We start from the raw sequence: 19,465 nt of genomic DNA on the forward strand, positions 1-19,465 counted from the left end.
AGGTACTGCGGTGCCGTTCCCCTCACAGCTCCGTGTGTCCATGTGTGTGTGTCCGTGTGTGTGTGTGTGTGTTTCTAATCTGTGTGATCCATCTCCTGCCGGTTACAGAATCCCTGTCCTGAGATCGGAGCTTCCTTTCTGTCCAGAATCAGCTTCTGGTGGATCACTGGGTGAGCTGTTAGGAAATAACATCTATTTAAACATGCCAAAATATTTGTAAATAACTTTTGGCATGGTCTAATTAACTCAACAACCAAAAACACATATAGGTTTAGCTTTCTTAATGAACCCGTGAAAAATCAATAGTAATTTCTGGTTGTTTATGGAAGTTAGCTGGCGAACTCATTGATCCTGGGTTGTAGGATACCCCTCTGGAAACAGCAGGCATGAGTTTCTGTTTCTACAGGAAGTGTTAGTGCTGACTGTTTCCTTCCTTTCTTCCTTCCTTCTGTTTCTCTCTCTCTCTGTGTGTTTCTCTCTCTCTGTGTTTCTCTCTGTGCTTCTCTCTCTCTGTTTCTCTGTGTTTCTCTCTCTGTGTGTTTCTCTCTCTCTCTGTGTTTCTCTCTGTCTGTCTCTCTCTGTGTGTTTCTCTCTGTCTCTCTCTATGTGTCTCTCTCTGTGTGTCTCTCTCTGTGTGTTTCTCTCTGTCTCTCCCTCTCTGTGTATTTCTCTCTCTGTGTGTTTCTGTCTCTCTCTCTCTATGTGTCTCTCTCTGTGTGTCTCTCTCTGTGTGTCTCTCTCTGTGTGTGTCTCTCTCTGTGTGTGTCTCTCTCTGTGTGTGTCTCTCTCTGTGTGTGTCTCTCTCTGTGTGTGTCTCTCTCTGTGTGTGTCTCTCTCTCTCTGTGTGTCTCTCTCTCTGTGTGTCTCTCTCTCTGTGTGTCTCTCTCTCTGTGTGTCTCTCTCTCTGTGTCTCTCTCTGTGTGTTTCTCTCTGTCTCTCCCTCTCTGTGTATTTCTCTCTCTGTGTGTTTCTGTCTGTCTCTCTCTCTCTCTCTGTGTGTCTCTCTATGTGTGTCTCTCTCTGTGTTTCTCTCTCTCTGTGTTTCTCTCTCTATGTGTGTCTCTTTCTGTGTTTCTCTCTCTGTGTGTTTCTCTCTCTGTGTGTTTCCCTCTCTCGGTGTGTTTCTGTCTGTCTCTCTCTCTCTCTCTCTCTCTGTGTTTCTCTCTCTCTCTCTGTGTTTCTCTCTCTGTGTTTCTCTCTCTCTGTGTGTTTCTCTCTCTCTGTGTGTGTCTCTCTCTCTGTGTGTTTCTCTCTCTCTGTGTGTGTTTCTCTCTCTCTCCCTCTTGCTCATTTGTCTACCTCCCCTCTCCTCCAGTCTGATAGTAACAGGTTATAAGCGTCCGTTAGAACAGAAGGATCTGTGGTGCCTGAACTCAGAGGACCGCTCCCAGAGGGTCGTCCCTCAGCTCGTACGACGCTGGGACAACGAGTGCCTGAAGGTCAAAAGGTCAGGAGAACCCACCAGGAAGCACACACCTCCACACATGCGTGCAGAAAACGTGCAGGCATGCACACGCGCACTTGCACGTCATGGCGCGTTTGCACTCGGGCAAGGTCAAAAGGTCATGTTCATTAGGGCACACCGTAAGCGAAAACAAGCTAAATAACTCCTCCCCCCCCCCCTCCCGCCCTTTCTCCCAGACCGGAGGAGAAGACTCTGTACTCCCCGAAGAAGGCTCCTCGGGGAGAGAAGGAGGGTGTCCCCGTAGAGGAGTCAGAGATCCTGATCATGAAGACACCCCAGAAGACTAGAGAACCCTCTCTGTTCTGGGCCCTCTGTCTCACCTTCGGACCCTACTTCCTCATCTCTTCTCTCTACAAGATCATCCAGGACATTCTCATGTTCGTGGGGCCGAATATACTCAGGTAGGTGAGATACTCTCGTCTGGTCTCCTCTTCTAGTGGGGGGGGGGGTCGTTGTAGGTGTTTCTGTTCTAGCGGGGGGGTAGTTGTAGGTGTTTCTGTTCTAGTGGGGTGGGGGGTGGGGGGGGGGTTGTAGGTGTTTCTGTTCTAGTGGGGTGGGGGGGGGGGGTTGTAGGTGTTTCTGTTCTAGTGGGGGTGGTTGTGGGTGTTTCTGTTCTAGTGGGGTGGGGGGGGGGGGGGTCGTTGTAGGTGTTTCTGTTCTAGTGGGGTGGGGGGGGGGGGGGTTGTAGGTGTTTCTGTTCTAGTGGGGGTAGTTGTAGGTGTTTCTGTTCTCGTGGGGGTGGTTGTAGGTGTTTCTGTTCTGTTCTGGGGGGGTGGTTGTAGGTGTTTCTGTTCTAGTGGGGGGAGGGGTCGTTGTAGGTGTTTCTGTTCTAGTGTTGGGGGGTCGTTGTAGGTGTTTCTGTTCTAGTGGGGGGAGGGGTCGTTGTAGGTGTTTCTGTTCTAGTAGGGGGGGGTCGTTGTAGGTGTTTCTGTTCTAGTGGGGGGGGGTAGTTGTAGGTGTTTCTGTTCTAGTGGGGGTGGGGGTCGTTGTAGGTGTTTCTGTTCTAGTGGGGGTGGGGGGTCGTTGTAGGTGTTTCTGTTCTAGTGGGGGTGGGGGTCGTTGTAGGTGTTTCTGTTCTGTTCTGGGGGGGGGTGGTTGTAGGTGTTTCTGTTCTAGTGGGGGGAGGGGTCGTTGTAGGTGTTTCTGTTCTAGTGTTGGGGGGTCGTTGTAGGTGTTTCTGTTCTAGTGGGGGGAGGGGTCGTTGTAGGTGTTTCTGTTCTAGTAGGGGGGTCGTTGTAGGTGTTTCTGTTCTAGTGGGGGGGGGGGGGTAGTTGTAGGTGTTTCTGTTCTAGTGGGGGTGGGGGGTCGTTGTAGGTGTTTCTGTTCTAGTGGAGGGGGTAGTTGTAGGTGTTTCTGTTCTAGTGGGGGGGGGTAGTTGTAGGTGTTTCTGTTCTAGTAGGGGGGTAGTTGTAGGTGTTTCTGTTCTAGTGGGGGGAGGGGTCGTTGTAGGTGTTTCTGTTCTAGTAGGGGGGGGTAGTTGTAGGTGTTTCTGTTCTAGTAGGGGGGGGTAGTTGTAGGTGTTTCTGTTCTAGTGGGGGTGGGGGTCGTTGTAGGTGTTTCTGTTCTAGTAGGGGGGTAGTTGTAGGTGTTTCTGTTCTAGTGGGGGTGGGGGGTCGTTGTAGGTGTTTCTGTTCTAGTGGGGGGGTAGTTGTAGGTGTTTCTGTTCTAGTGGGGGTCGTTGTAGGTGTTTCTGTTCTAGTGGGGGGAGGGGTCGTTGTAGGTGTTTCTGTTCTAGTAGGGGGGTAGTTGTAGGTGTTTCTGTTCTAGTGGGGGGAGGGTAGTTGTAGGTGTTTCTGTTCTCGTGGGGGGGTAGTTGTAGGTGTTTCTGTTCTCGTGGGGGGGTCGTTGTAGGTGTTTCTGTTCTAGTGGGGGGGGGTAGTTGTAGGTGTTTCTGTTCTAGTGGGGGGGTCGTTGTAGGTGTTTCTGTTCTAGTGGGGGAGGGGGTCGTTGTAGGTGTTTCTGTTCTAGTGGGGGGGTCGTTGTAGGTGTTTCTGTTCTGGGGGAGGGGTCGTTGTAGGTGTTTCTGTTCTAGTGGGGGGTCGTTGTAGGTGTTTCTGTTCTAGTGGGGGAGGGTCGTTGTAGGTGTTTCTGTTCTAGTGGGGGGGGGGGTCGTTGTAGGTGTTTCTGTTCTAGTGGGGGGAGGGTCGTTGTAGGTGTTTCTGTTCTAGTGGGGGGGTCGTTGTAGGTGTTTCTGTTCTAGTGGGGGGAGGGTCGTTGTAGGTGTTTCTGTTCTAGGGGTGGTTGTTGTAAGTGTTTCTGTTCTAGTGGGGGGGGTAGTTGTAGGTGTTTCTGTTCTAGTGGGGGGGGTTGTAGGTGTTTCTGTTCTAGTGGGGGTAGTTGTAGGTGTTTCTGTTCTCGTGGGGGGGTAGTTGTAGGTGTTTCTGTTCTAGTGGGGGTAGTTGTAGGTGTTTCTGTTCTGGGGGGGTAGTTGTAGGTGTTTCTGTTCTGGGGGGGGGTAGTTGTAGGTGTTTCTGTTCTAGTGGGGGGTAGTTGTAGGTGTTTCTGTTCTAGTGGGGGTGGGGGTCGTTGTAGGTGTTTCTGTTCTAGTGGGGGGGGGGGGTCGTTGTAGGTGTTTCTGTTCTAGTGGGGGTGGGGGTCGTTGTAGGTGTTTCTGTTCTAGTGGGGGGGGGGGGTCGTTGTAGGTGTTTCTGTTCTAGTGGGGGTAGTTGTAGGTGTTTCTGTTCTAGTGGGGGTCGTTGTAGGTGTTTCTGTTCTCGTGGGGGGGGTGGTTGTAGGTGTTTCTGTTCTAGTGGAGGGGGGGGTAGTTGTAGGTGTTTCTGTTCTAGAGGAGGGGGGGGGTCGTTGTAGGTGTTTCTGTTCTCGTGGGGGGTGGTTGTAAGACGGTTATCATTAGCATCGCTAACGGCTACACAACGTGGTGGACAATACGCAGACCACACACACACACACACACACACACACACACACACACACACACACACACACACACACACACACACACACACACACACACAGACGGACGGTCATTCCCGTGCCGTTGCCTCTGCAGGAAGTTTCAGGGAATACGAACCACTGATGCATTCTGTTCATGTCTTACCAAAAAACTTGATTTATTTTCTAATAAGTTCAAAACATTTAGTTAGTTTCCAAACGTACAACATATTTGATTAGAAGAACCGAAAGTACGTCATTCTAATTCAGGACAGTTTTTCCAAGATAAAATATTTTTAAAAAGTACTGTAGTTTGGGTACAACGTACAACACTAGACCTCTCTTTCTCTCGCTCTTGTCGTTTCAGGCTGTATAGATGTTTGACCTGTCTTGCTGTGTTCATGTGCTCTTGTGGTTTCAGCCTGTATAGATGTTTGACCTGTCTTGCTGTGTTCATGTGCACTTAGAATGATTAGAAATCAGAGTTTTTTTTTCTGACATCGCCAAATGGACGTTTTGTTTCAGATCGTCAGAAGAACCCTTGAATTCGGCCTTTTGTGTCCATCTCTCTTGCCGTCCCTACCCACTGACATTTGACCTCTTTTTATCATCGTCTCTCAGGCTGTGTCATTGCCTTTTGTCCTCTGACCTGCTAACCCCTTGACCTCCAACCCCTCAGGTTGCTGATCCAGTTTGTGAACGACTCTAGCGCCCCCTCGTGGCAGGGCTACTTCTACACCGCGCTGCTGTTCGTTTGCACCTGCTTCCAGACCCTCATCCTGCAGAAGTACTTCCATGTGTGCTTCGTCACGGGAATGAGGCTACGCACTGCTATAGTAGGAGCTGTCTACAGGAAGGTAATCACTATTCACTTGACTTGGCTAGTTAAATGAAGGTACAACTTAAATAAAGGTTTCGTTTAAAAATATATATATAATAATAATATTCTGCTGATCGATTGACTGATTTGATTAGTGATTGATTGAGTTGATTGATTGATTGATTGATTTGATTGATTGACTGATTGATTTGATCAGTGACTGATTGATTTGATCAGTGACTGATTGATTTGATCAGCGACTGATTGATTTGATCAGTGACTGATTGATTTGATCAGCGACTGATTGATTGATTTGATCAGCGATTGACTGATTGATTTGATCAGCGACTGATTGATTTGATCAGCGACTGATTGATTTGATCAGCGATTGACTGATTGATTTGATCAGCGATTGACTGATTGATTTGATCAGTGACTGATTGATTTGATCAGCGACTGATTGATTTGATCAGTGACTGATTGATTTGATCAGCGACTGATTGATTTGATCAGTGACTGATTGATTTGATCAGCGATTGACTGATTGATTTGATCAGCGATTGACTGATTGATTTGATCAGCGATTGACTGATTGATTTGATCAGCGACTGACTGATTGATTTGATCAGCGACTGACTGATTGATTTGATCAGCGATTGACTGATTGATTTGATCAGCGACTGACTGATTGATTTGATCAGCGATTGACTGATTGATTTGATCAGCGATTGACTGATTGATTTGATCAGCGACTGACTGATTGATTTGATCAGCGATTGGCTGATTGATTTGATCAGCGATTAATTGAGAGTTAATTTGTCATGATGCTCCACACCGCTACAGTAGAGTCTGTCTACTGATCGTAGGTGTACTAATCAATCAATTGATGATCGATTGATCTGACATTTGTAGACCCTTCATTGACCCTTAACCCCTGTCTGACCTTTACCCTCTAACCTCTGCCCCCTCCCAGGCTCTGGTGATCAGTAACGCGGCGCGGCGTACGTCTACAGTGGGAGAGATCGTCAACCTGATGTCGGTCGACGCCCAGCGCTTCATGGACCTCATCACCTACATCAACATGATCTGGTCTGCTCCTCTACAGGTCATACTGGCCCTGTACTTCCTGTGGCAGGTACGCACCAAAGATCTTTAAATAAACCAAGTGGTCATACTGGCCCTGTACTTCCTGTGGCAGGTACGCACCAAAGATCTTTAAATAAACCAAGAGGTCATACTGGCCCTGTACTTCCTGTGGCAGGTACGCACCAAAGATCTTTAAATAAACCAAGAGGTCATACTGGCCCTGTACTTCCTGTGGCAGGTACGCACCAAAGATCTTTAAATAAACCAAGAGGTCATACTGGCCCTGTACATCCTGTGGCAGGTACTTGTTACTGACTGGGTGTGATCTGGATAGCATTTTGATGGCGCAAGTAGACACATTTCAAGCTAAGGAGTGAGGTTCTGAATCCAACTCTGTTACATACGCAGCAGAGACTGTTGTCGTCTTAACGAGTTCTCAATGGTTTGTGATGTCATGTCCTGTGTAGAACTTGGGTCCGTCGGTGCTGGCTGGCGTGGCTGTAATGGTTCTGATGGTGCCAATCAACGGTGTGATCGCCATGAAGACCAAAACATACCAGGTACCTCTCTGACCCCTTATTCACAACATACCAGGTACCTCTCTGACCCCTTATTCACAACATACCAGGTACCTCTCTGACCCCTTATTCACAGCATACCAGGTACCTCTCTGACCCCTTATACACAACATACCAGGTACCTCTCTGACCCCTTATTCACAACATACCAGGTACCTCTCTGACCCCTTATACATACCAGGTACCTCTCTGACCCCTTATTCACAGCATACCAGGTACCTCTCTGACCCCTTATACACAACATACCAGGTACCTCTCTGACCCCTTATTCACAACATACCAGGTACCTCTCTGACCCCTTATACATACCAGGTACCTCTCTGACCCCTTATTCACAGCATACCAGGTACCTCTCTGACCCCTTATACACAACATACCAGGTACCTCTCTGACCCCTTATTCACAGCATACCAGGTACCTCTCTGACCCCTTATACATACCAGGTACCTCTCTGACCCCTTATACACAACATACCAGGTACCTCTCTGACCCCTTATTCACAGCATACCAGGTACCTCTCTGACCCCTTATTCACAGCATACCAGGTACCTCTCTGACCCCTTATTCACAACATACCAGGTACCTCTCTGACCCCTTATTCACAACATACCAGGTACCTCTCTGACCCCTTATTCACAGCATACCAGGTACCTCTCTGACCCCTTATACATACCAGGTACCTCTCTGACCCCTTATTCACAACATACCAGGTACCTCTCTGACCCCTTATTCACAACATACCAGGTACCTCTCTGACCCCTTATACATACCAGGTACCTCTCTGACCCCTTATTCACAGCATACCAGGTACCTCTCTGACCCCTTATACATACCAGGTACCTCTCTGACCCCTTATACATACCAGGTACCTCTCTGACCCCTTATTCACAACATCATACCAGGTATCACTAGAGATGTAGCAGAGATATAATAGACATGTAGCAGAGATGTAGCAGAGATGTAGCAGAGATGTAATAGAATTGTAGCAGACATGTAATAGAGATGTAGCAGACATGTAGCAGAGATGTAATAGAGATGTAGCAGAGATGTAGCAGATATGTAATAGAGATGTAGCAGAGATGTAGCAGAGATGTAATAGAGATGTAGCAGAGATGTAGCAGAGATGTAGCAGAGATGTAATAGCCAGCGTTGTGTTTTTAATTGTACCTTTATTTTACTAGGCAAGTCAGTTAAGAACAAATTCTTATTTTCAATGATGGCCTGGGAACAGTGGGTTAACTGCCTGTTCAGGGACAGAACGACAGATTTGTACCTTGTCAGCTCGGGGGTTTGAACTCGCAACCTTCCGGTTACTAGTCCAACGCTCTAACCACTAGGCTACACTGCCGCACTGCATTTCCCCTCCCATCCCCCAGGTGGCGCTTTGTACGTTCAGTTTATGTGATGGTATTGTGGTGTTGTGATCGCCAGGTAGCTCAGATGAAGAGTAAAGACAACCGCATCAAGCTGATGAACGAAGTTCTCAACGGCATCAAGGTATCACATCACATGTCTTTTGACCTGAGGTTTATATACTGTTTGAATTTGTATCACATTTTATGTATGTTTCTGCATGTCAGGGTTGGGGTCAAATACTTCAGATTCCAGTTCTTTCAGCGTTTCCTCTAGCCTGGCTGGAGTGCCAGATGGGCTGGGTTTGGGGTTTATTAAGCCAGACGGACACAGCCGGACGAGCTCAGACAGACACAGCCGGACGAGCTCAGTTAGACACAGCCGGACGAGCTCAGAGAGACACAGCCGGACGAGCTGAGACAGACACAGCCGGACGAGCTCAGAGAGACACAGCCGGGCGAGCTCAGTGAGACACAGCCGGGCGAGCTCAGTGAGACACAGCCGGGCGAGCTCAGACAGACACAGCCGGACGAGCTCAGTTAGACACAGCCGGACGAGCTCAGTTAGACACAGCCGGACGAGCTCAGAGAGACACAGCCGGACGAGCTCAGAGAGTCACAGCCGGACGAGCTCAGTTAGACACAGCCGGACGAGCTCAGTTAGACACAGCCGGACGAGCTCAGAGAGACACAGCCGGACGAGCTCAGTTTAGACACAGCCGGACGAGCTCAGACAGACACAGCCGGACGAGCTCAGAGAGTCACAGCCGGACGAGCTCAGTTAGACACAGCCGGACGAGCTCAGTTAGACACAGCCGGACGAGCTCAGTTAGACACAGCCGGACGAGCTCAGAGAGACACAGCCGGACGAGCTCAGAGAGTCACAGCCGGACGAGCTCAGTTAGACACAGCCGGACGAGCTCAGTTAGACACAGCCGGACGAGCTCAGAGAGACACAGCCGGACGAGCTCAGTTTAGACACAGCCGGACGAGCTCAGACAGACACAGCCGGACGAGCTCAGAGAGTCACAGCCGGACGAGCTCAGTTAGACACAGCCGGACGAGCTCAGTTAGACACAGCCGGACGAGCTCAGAGAGAGACAGCCGGACGAGCTCAGTCAGACACAGCCGGACGAGCTCAGTCAGACACAGCCGGACGAGCTCAGTTAGACACAGCCGGACGAGCTCAGTTAGACACAGCCGGACGAGCTCAGTTAGACACAGCCGGACGAGCTGAGACAGACACAGCCGGACGAGCTTAGAGAGACACAGCCGGACGAGCTTAGAGAGACACAGCCGGACGAGCTGAGACAGACACAGCCGGACGAGCTCAGTCAGACACAGCCAGACGAGCTCAGTCAGACACAGCCGGACGAGCTCAGAGAGACACAGCCGGACGAGCTCAGAGAGACACAGCCGGACGAGCTCAGAGAGACACAGCCGGACGAGCTCAGAGAGACACAGCCGGACGAGCTCAGTCAGACACAGCCGGACGAGCTCAGTCAGACACAGCCGGACGAGCTCAGTCAGACACAGCCGGACGAGCTCAGTCAGACACAGCCGGACGAGCTCAGTCAGACACAGCCGGACGAGCTCAGTCAGACACAGCCGGACGAGCTGAGACAGACACAGCCGGACGAGCTCAGTTAGACACAGCCGGACGAGCTCAGTTAGACACACCCGGGCGAGCTCAGAGAGACACAGCCGGACGAGCTCAGAGAGACACAGCCGGACGAGCTCAGAGAGACACAGCCGGACGAGCTCAGAGAGACACAGCCGGACGAGCTCAGTCAGACACAGCCGGACGAGCTCAGTCAGACACAGCCGGACGAGCTCAGTTAGACACAGCCGGACGAGCTGAGACAGACACAGCCGGACGAGCTCAGTTAGACACAGCCGGACGAGCTCAGAGAGACACAGCCGGACGAGCTCAGAGAGACACAGCCGGGCGAGCTCAGAGAGACACAGCCGGACGAGCTCAGAGAGACACAGCCGGACGAGCTCAGTTAGACACAGCCGGACGAGCTCAGAGAGACACAGCCGGACGAGCTCAGACAGACACAGCCGGACGAGCTCAGTTAGACACAGCCGGACGAGCTGAGACAGACACAGCCGGACGAGCTCAGTTAGACACAGCCGGGCGAGCTCAGTTAGACACAGCCGGGCGAGCTCAGTTAGACACAGCCGGGCGAGCTCAGTTAGACACAGCCGGGCGAGCTCAGTTAGACACAGCCGGACGAGCTCAGTTAGACACAGCCGGACGAGCTGAGACAGACACAGCCGGACGAGCTCAGTTAGACACAGCCGGACGAGCTCAGTTAGACACAGCCAGACGAGCTGAGACAGACACAGCCGGACGAGCTCAGTAAGACACAGCCGGACGAGCTGAGACAGACACAGCCGGACGAGCTTAGAGAGACACAGCCGGACGAGCTCAGTTAGACACAGCCGGACGAGCTCAGTCAGACACAGCCGGACGAGCTCAGAGAGACACAGCCGGACGAGCTCAGAGAGACACAGCCGGACGAGCTCAGAGAGACACAGCCGGACGAGCTGAGACAGACACAGCCGGACGAGCTGAGACAGACACAGCCGGACGAGCTGAGACAGACACAGCCGGACGAGCTGAGACAGACACAGCCGGACGAGCTGAGACAGACACAGCCTGACGAGCTCAGAGAGACACAGCCGGACGAGCTCAGTTAGACACAGCCGGACGAGCTCAGAGAGACACAGCCAGACGAGCTGAGACAGACACAGCCGGACGAGCTGAGACAGACACAGCCGGACGAGCTGAGACAGACACAGCCGGACGAGCTCAGTTAGACACAGCCGGACGAGCTCAGTCAGACACAGCCGGACGAGCTCAGTCAGACACAGCCGGACGAGCTCAGAGAGACACAGCCGGGCGAGCTCAGAGAGACACAACCGGACGAGCTCAGTTAGACACAGCCGGACGAGCTCAGTTAGACACAGCCGGACGAGCTGAGACAGACACAGCCGGACGAGCTCAGTCAGACACAGCCGGACGAGCTCAGTTAGACACAGCCGGACGAGCTGAGACAGACACAGCCGGACGAGCTCAGTCAGACACAGCCGGACGAGCTCAGTTAGACACAGCCGGACGAGCTGAGACAGACACAGCCGGACGAGCTCAGTCAGACACAGCCGGACGAGCTCAGTTAGACACAGCCGGACGAGCTGAGACAGACACAGCCGGACGAGCTCAGTCAGACACAGCCGGACGAGCTCAGTCAGACACAGCCGGACGAGCTGAGACAGACACAGCCGGACGAGCTTAGAGAGACACAGCCGGACGAGCTCAGTTAGACACAGCCGGACGAGCTCAGTCAGACACAGCCGGACGAGCTCAGAGAGACACAGCCGGACGAGCTCAGAGAGACACAGCCGGACGAGCTCAGACAGACACAGCCGGACGAGCTCAGAGAGACACAGCCGGACGAGCTCAGAGAGACACAGCCGGACGAGCTCAGTTAGACACAGCCGGACGAGCTCAGAGAGACACAGCCGGACGAGCTCAGACAGACACAGCCGGACGAGCTCAGTCAGACACAGCCGGACGAGCTCAGAGAGACACAGCCGGACGAGCTCAGAGAGACACAGCCGGACGAGCTCAGTTAGACACAGCCGGACGAGCTCAGAGAGACACAGCCGGACGAGCTCAGAGAGACACAGCCGGACGAGCTCAGACAGACACAAATTTGATCAATTTGATCAATCTTTCTGAATATGTACAGAGATGTTCAAATAAACCTGAACCTGAACCTAAACCTGAACCTAAAGGTGTTGAAGCTGTATGCGTGGGAGCTGGCCTTCAAAGACAAGGTGTCAGCCATCAGAGAGAGTGAGCTCCGTGTCCTCAAGAAGGCTGCTTACCTGGGGGCAATATCCACCTTCACCTGGGTCTGTGCTCCCTTTCTGGTGAGTTACAGAGACATGTAGACACACATGCACACACGCACACGCACACACATACACATTAACACACACACACACACACACATACATGCTCACACTCACTCTTACATGGTCACTTGATCCACCTATGTCCCTGACATAAATATTTAACATTCCCCTCCCATCCCCCAGGTGGCGCTGTGTACGTTCAGTTTATGTGATGGTATTGTTATACGATATATATAACATGTATTTCCCCTCCCATTCCCCAGGTGGCGCTGTCTACGTGATGGTATTATTATATGATATATAACATGTATTTCCCCTCCCACCCCCCAGGTGGCGCTGTCTACATTCACAGTGTATGTGATGGTATTGTTATACAATATATTTAACATGCATTTCCCCTCCCATCCCCCAGGTGGCGCTGTGTACGTTCAGTTTATGTGATATTATATATTGTTATATTATGATATATAACATGCATTTCCCCTCCCATCCACCAGGTGGCACTGTGTATGTTCAGTTTAAGTGATATTATATATTGTTATATTATGATACATAACATGCATTTCCCCTCCCACCCCCCAGGTGGCGCTGTGTACGTTCATTTTATGTGATATTATATATGGTTATATTATGATATATAACATGCATTTCCCCTCCCATCCCCCAGGTGGCACTGTGTACGTTCAGTTTATGTGTTATTATATATTGTTATATTATGATATATAACATGCATTTCTCCTCCCATCCCCCAGGTGGCGCTGTCTACGTTCACAGTGTATGTGATGATAGATGAGAGGAACGTGCTGGATGCTCAGAAGGCATTTGTGTCTCTGGCTCTGTTCAACATCCTGCGTTTCCCCCTCAACATGCTGCCCATGGTCATCAGCAGCATGGTCCAGGTAGGTGTGCTGATCAGGTCTGGACAGCAAATCAATCGATCAAATAATCTATCTACAAATCAGTCAATATGCAATTCAATCAAATCAGTCACTGTATTCATCTATAAATCAAATCCATCAATGTATCAATTAAGTAAAACAGTAAACTAACCAATTAACTCCAACCAATCAGATTCCATCGAGGTGATTAATTCATTAACATGTAACATGTGATCATCATCAGTGTGGACCAGATACGTGCTGAGGGCTGCACTGCAGATCACTCTATGGCTGCGTTTACACATGCAGCCCAGTTCTGATTTATATGTTTCCCTAATACGTTGTATATGTTGTTTGACCAATCAGATCAGCTCTTGCCAATAATTGGGCAAAATATCAGAATTGCCCACACACACACACACACACAGACACACACACAGACACACACACATACACACACACACACACACACACACACACACACACACACACACACACACACACACACACACACACACACACACACACACACACACACACACACACACACACACACACACACACACACACACACAGATTCATATGCTGTACAGACCGGTGAGCTGTACCATGCTGCTGGTGACCAGGGACAAGATATTGATCAATAAATCAATCTTTCAGCCTCGTGGTGCAGGTCAGTATGGTATATCAATTAGTCAATCGGTCAGTCCATTGGCTAATTAATTAATCAGTCAATCAATCAATCAGTTGGTTACTAATGAATGAATCCATCAACCAAAGTTGATCAATGTCATGACAAATCATTTCCAATATAGTATTGATAGTATTGGAATGATATATATAGTCATGTCGGCAGGGTAACCCACCGTTCCTAGGCCGCCATTGAAAATAAGAATTTGTTCTTACCTGACTTGCCTTGTTAAATGAGGTAAAAAAAAAATCCAATATAGTTTTGATAGTAGTGGAATGGTATACAGTTGAATCAGATATACAGGAATGGTATACAGTGGAATGGTATACAGTTGAATCAGAAGTTTACATACACTTAGGTTGGAGTCAATATTACTAGTTTTTCAACCACTCCACAAATTTCTTCTTAACAAACTATAACTTTGGCCAGTACTAGTGTACCTACAGAACGTTGGTTATATATTTATCATTAAGGATAAAGCGCTATTCACACGGGACTCGTGTACCTACAGAACGTTGGTTATATATTTATCATTAAGGATAAAGCGCTATTCACACGGGACTAGTGTAACTACAGAACGTTGGTTATATATTTATTATTAAGGATAAAGCCCTATTCACACGGGACTAGTGTACCTACAGAACGTTGGTTATATATTTATCATTAAGGATAAAGCCCTATTCACACGGGACTAGTGTACCTACAGAACGTTGGTTATATATTTATCATTAAGGATAAAGCCCTATTCACACGGGACTAGTGTACCTACAGAACGTTGGTTATATATTTATTATTAAGGATAAAGCCCTATTCACACGGGACTAGTGTAACTACAGAACGTTGGTTATATATTTATCATTAAGGATAAAGCCCTATTCACACGGGACTAGTGTACCTACAGAACGTTGGTTATATATTTATCATTAAGGATAAAGCCCTATTCACACGGGACTAGTGTAACTACAGAACGTTGGAATGTTCGTTATTCCAGAGGACGATTAGGACGATTAGGACTGCCCCCTGTAATTCTTTATTTTTGTCATTCTATAAATTGTCCAGGCTACACTGGTAACTCGAGCGATTGCAGGCTACACTGGTAACTCGAGCGATTGCAGGCTACACTGGTAACTCGAGCGATAGCAGGCTACACTGGTAACTCGAGCGATAGCAGGCTACACTGGTAACTCTAGCGATGACAGGCTACACTGGTAACTCTAGCGATAGCAGGCTACACTGGTAACTCTAGCGATGACAGGCTACACTGGTAACTCTAGCGATAGCAGGCTACACTGGTAACTCTAGCGATGACAGGCTACACTGGTAACTCTAGCGATAGCAGGCTACACTGGTAACTCTAGCGATAACAGGCTACACTGGTAACTCTAGCGATGACAGGCTACACTGGTAACTCTAGCGATAGCAGGCTACACTGGTAACTCTAGCGATAACAGGCTACACTGGTAACTCTAGCGATAGCAGGCTACACTGGTAACTCTAGCGATAGCAGGCTACACTGGTAACTCTAGCGATGACAGGCTACACTGGTAACTCTAGCGATAGCAGGCTACACTGGTAACTCTAGCGATGACAGGCTACACTGGTAACTCTAGCGATAGCAGGCTACACTGGTAACTCTAGCGATAACAGGCTACACTGGTAACTCTAGCGATGACAGGCTACACTGGTAACTCTAGCGATAGCAGGCTACACTGGTAACTCTAGCGATAACAGGCTACACTGGTAACTCTAGCGATAGCAGGCTACACTGGTAACTCGAGCGATAGCAGGCTACACTGGTAACTCGAGCGATATCAGGCTACACTGGTAACTCGAGCGATAACAGCCTATACTGTGCAAATGTCAATAATATATAACAACCTCCATGTAGCCTAAAATACACAATCAAGGGATTGCTTCTATTTTTTCAACCCGCCCTTCAGCCAAACACCTGCCCTTCAGCCACCCTTCAGCCACCCTTCAGCCACCCTTCAGCCACCCACCCGCCCTTCAGCCACCCTTCAGCCACCCTTCAGACACCCTCCAGCCACCCTTCAGCCAACCACCTGCCCTTCAGCCACCCTTCAGACACCCTCCAGCCACCCTTCAGCCACCCTTCAGCCACCCTTCAGACACCCTCCAGCCACCCTTCAGCCAACCACCTGCCCTTCAGCCACCCTTCAGCCAACCACCTGCCCTTCAGCCACCCTTCAGCCACCCTTCAGACACCCTTCAGCCACCATTCAGTCAGCCACCCTTCAGCCAACCACCTGCCCTTCAGCCACCCTTCAGCCACCCTTCAGCCACCCTTCAGACACCCTTCAGCCACCCTTCAGACACCCTTCAGCCACCCTTCAGCCAACCACCTGCCCTTCAGCCACCCTTCAGCCACCCTTCAGCCAACCACCTGCCCTTCAGCCACCCTTCAGTCACCCTTTAGCCACCCTTCAGCCAACCACCCGCCCTTCAGCCACCCTTCAGTCAGCCACCCGACATTCAGCCACACTTCAGCCACCCTTCAGCCAACCACCCGCCCTTCAGCCAACCACCCGCCCTTCAGCCAACCACCCGCCCTTCAGCCAACCACCCGCCCTTCAGCCAACCACCCGCCCTTCAGCCAACCACCTGCCCTTCAGCCAACCACCCGCCCTTCAGCCAACCACCCGCCCTTCAGCCAACCACCCACCCTTCAGCCCCCCACCCGCCCTTCAGCCCCCCACCCGCCCTTCAGCCAACCACCCGCCCTTCAGCCCCCCACCCGCCCTTCAGCCAACCACCCACCCTTCAGCCCCCCACCCGCCCTTCAGCCAACCACCCGCCCTTCAGCCCCCCACCCGCCCTTCAGCCCCCCACCCGCCCTTCAGCCCCCCACCCGCCCTTCAGCCCCCCACCCGCCCTTCAGCCAACCACCCGCCCTTCAGCCACCCTTCAGCCAACCACCTGCCCTTCAGCCAACCAACCAACCAACCAGCCACAAACCCACCCGCCCTTCAGCGGGACCCTTCAGTCGCCCGCCCACCCTTCAGCCACACAATATGTAAAGACCCTAAACCCATCCTCCTGCAGATATAACTGTGGGGACTGCGGGTTATGAATCAACCAGCGCATCACTAATATGTATCCTCTCCCTGCTGTCTCCTTCCTCCATCTCTGTCTATCTTTCTCTCCCTCCCTCCATCTGTCTCCCTGTCTCTGTCTCTCTTTCTCTGTCTCCCTCCATGTGTCTCCCTCTCTCCCTGTCTCTTTCTCTCTCCCTCCCTCCATGTGTCTCCCTCTCTCCCTGTCTCTTTCTCTCTCCCTCCCTCCATCTGTCTCCCTCTCTCCCTGTCTCTTTCTCTCTCCCTCCCTCCATCTGTCTCCCTCTCTCCCTGTCTCTTTCTCTCTCCCTCCCTCCATCTGTCTCCCTCTCTCCCTGTCTCTTTCTCTCTCCCTCCCTCCATCTGTCTCCCTCTCTCCCTGTCTCTTTCTCTCTCCCTCCCTCCATCTGTCTCCCTGTCTCTTTCTCTCTCCCTCCCTCCATCTGTCTCCCTCTCTCCCTGTCTCTTTCTCTCTCCCTCCCTCCATCTGTCTCCCTCTCTCCCTGTCTCTTTCTCTCTCCCTCCCTCCATCTGTCTCCCTCTCTCCCTGTCTCTTTCTCTCTCCCTCCCTCCATCTGTCTCCCTCTCTCCCTGTCTCTTTCTCTCTCCCTCCCTCCATCTGTCTCCCTCTCTCCCTGTCTCTTTCTCTCTCCCTCACCCCGCTGTCTCCTTCCTCCATCTGTCTCTTTCTCTCTCCCTCTCTCCATCTGTCTCCTTCCTCCATCTCTCTCTCTCCCTCCCTCCATCTGTCTCCCTCTCTCCCTGTCTCTTTCTCTCTCCCTCCCTCCATCTGTCTCCCTGTCTCTTTCTCTCTCCCTCCCTCCATCTGTCTCCCTCTCTCCCTGTCTCTTTCTCTCCCTCCCTCCATCTGTCTCCCTCTCTCCCTGTCTCTTTCTCTCTCCCTCACCCCGCTGTCTCCTTCCTCCATCTGTCTCTTTCTCTCTCCCTCTCTCCATCTGTCTCCTTCCTCCATCTCTCTCTCTCTCTCTCCCTCCCTCCATCGGTGTCCCTCTCTCCCTGTCTCTTTCTCTCTCTCTCCCTCCATCTGTGTCCCTCTCTCCCTGTCTCTTTCTCTCTCCCTCCCTCCATCTGTCTCCCTCTCTCCCTGTCTCTTTCTCTCTCCTTCCCTCCATCTCTCTCTGCAGGCCAGTGTTTCTATGAAACGTCTGTGTGTGTTTCTGTCTCATGAGGAGCTGCAGGAGGACAGTGTGGAGCGCAGGGCTGTAGCAGGCTGTGAGTCACATATGTACACACACACACACACACACACACACACACACACACACACACACACACACACACACACACACACACACACACACACACACACACACACACACAGAGTGAGAAACACACACAGACAGAGTGAGAAACACAGGCAGAAAGATCATCCCAGCCTCTGTACCCAGATGCTGTTTGATGTGTTAGTCTTTAATGAGGCTTCAATACTCTCTCTCTCTCTTTCTACTCACTTCCTGTTCCTCTCTCTTGTATGTCTTCCTCTGTTCCCAGGCTCAGACAGTATCTCCATTGAGGACGGGGTGTTCAGCTGGTGTAGAAACGATGCCCCCACTCTGAAGAGGTAATGCTCAAAGAAGAGTGTTGTCCTATGTTTTCACCACCCCCCCCCTCTTGACTTTGTTACTCTCATGGCAGTTGGAGGCTTACTGCATTACTATAGTATACATACACACAGCTTACTGCATATTATATTACTATAGTAGTATACATACACACAGCTTACTGCATATTCTATTACTATAGTAGTATACATACACACAGCTTACTGCATATTCTATTACTATAGTAGTATACATACACACAGCTTACTGCATATTCTATTACTATAGTAGTATACATACACACAGCTTACTGCATATTCTATTACTATAGTAGTATACATACACACAGCTTACTGCATATTATATTACTATAGTAGTATACATACACACAGCGTACTGCATATTCTATTACTATAGTAGTATACATACACACAGCTTACTGCATATTCTATTACTATAGTAGTATACATACACACAGCTTACTGCATATTCTATTACTATAGTATACATACACACAGCTTACTGCATATTCTATTACTATAGTAGTATACATACACACAGCTTACTGCATATTCTATTACTATAGTAGTATACATACACACAGCTTACTGCATATTATATTACTATAGTAGTATACATACACACAGCGTACTGCATATTCTATTACTATAGTAGTATACATACACACAGCTTACTGCATATTCTATTACTATAGTATACATACACACAGCTTACTGCATATTCTATTACTATAGTATACATACACACAGCTTACTGCATATTCTATTACTATAGTAGTATACATACACACAGCTTACTGCATATTCTATTACTATAGTAGTATACATACACACAGCTTACTGCATATTCTATTACTATAGTAGTATACATACACACAGCTTACTGCATATTCTATTACTATAGTAGTGTACATAAACACAACTTACTGCATATTCTATTACTATAGTAGTATACATACACACAGCTTACTGCATATTCTATTACTATTGTATACATACACACAGCTTACTGCATATTCTATTACTATAGTATACATACACACAGCTTACTGTATATTCCATTACTATAGTAGTATACATACACACAGCTTACTGCATATTCTATTACTATTGTATACAT

General features: G+C 49.7%; 1 protein-coding gene across 4 annotated transcripts in view; it reads left to right on the forward strand.

The window, feature by feature from the left end:
• Positions 1–19,465, forward strand: part of LOC135554749 (multidrug resistance-associated protein 1-like) — a 91,972-nt gene that overhangs the window by 23,556 nt on the left and 48,951 nt on the right. For all 4 annotated transcript variants that reach the window (XM_064987179.1, XM_064987180.1, XM_064987182.1 and 1 more), the window contains 11 exons: positions 109–170; positions 1,316–1,447; positions 1,642–1,866; positions 5,037–5,214; positions 6,151–6,312; positions 6,731–6,823; positions 8,273–8,338; positions 11,998–12,135; positions 12,873–13,019; positions 17,909–17,996; positions 18,276–18,345. In XM_064987179.1, the coding sequence (XP_064843251.1) occupies positions 109–170; positions 1,316–1,447; positions 1,642–1,866; positions 5,037–5,214; positions 6,151–6,312; positions 6,731–6,823; positions 8,273–8,338; positions 11,998–12,135; positions 12,873–13,019; positions 17,909–17,996; positions 18,276–18,345 (1,361 nt within the window). The remainder of the gene's footprint in view (positions 1–108; positions 171–1,315; positions 1,448–1,641; positions 1,867–5,036; positions 5,215–6,150; positions 6,313–6,730; positions 6,824–8,272; positions 8,339–11,997; positions 12,136–12,872; positions 13,020–17,908; positions 17,997–18,275; positions 18,346–19,465) is intronic.

This window comes from Oncorhynchus masou, chromosome 14 (genome assembly GCF_036934945.1).
Source record: "Oncorhynchus masou masou isolate Uvic2021 chromosome 14, UVic_Omas_1.1, whole genome shotgun sequence".
Lineage (NCBI taxonomy): Eukaryota > Metazoa > Chordata > Actinopteri > Salmoniformes > Salmonidae > Oncorhynchus > Oncorhynchus masou.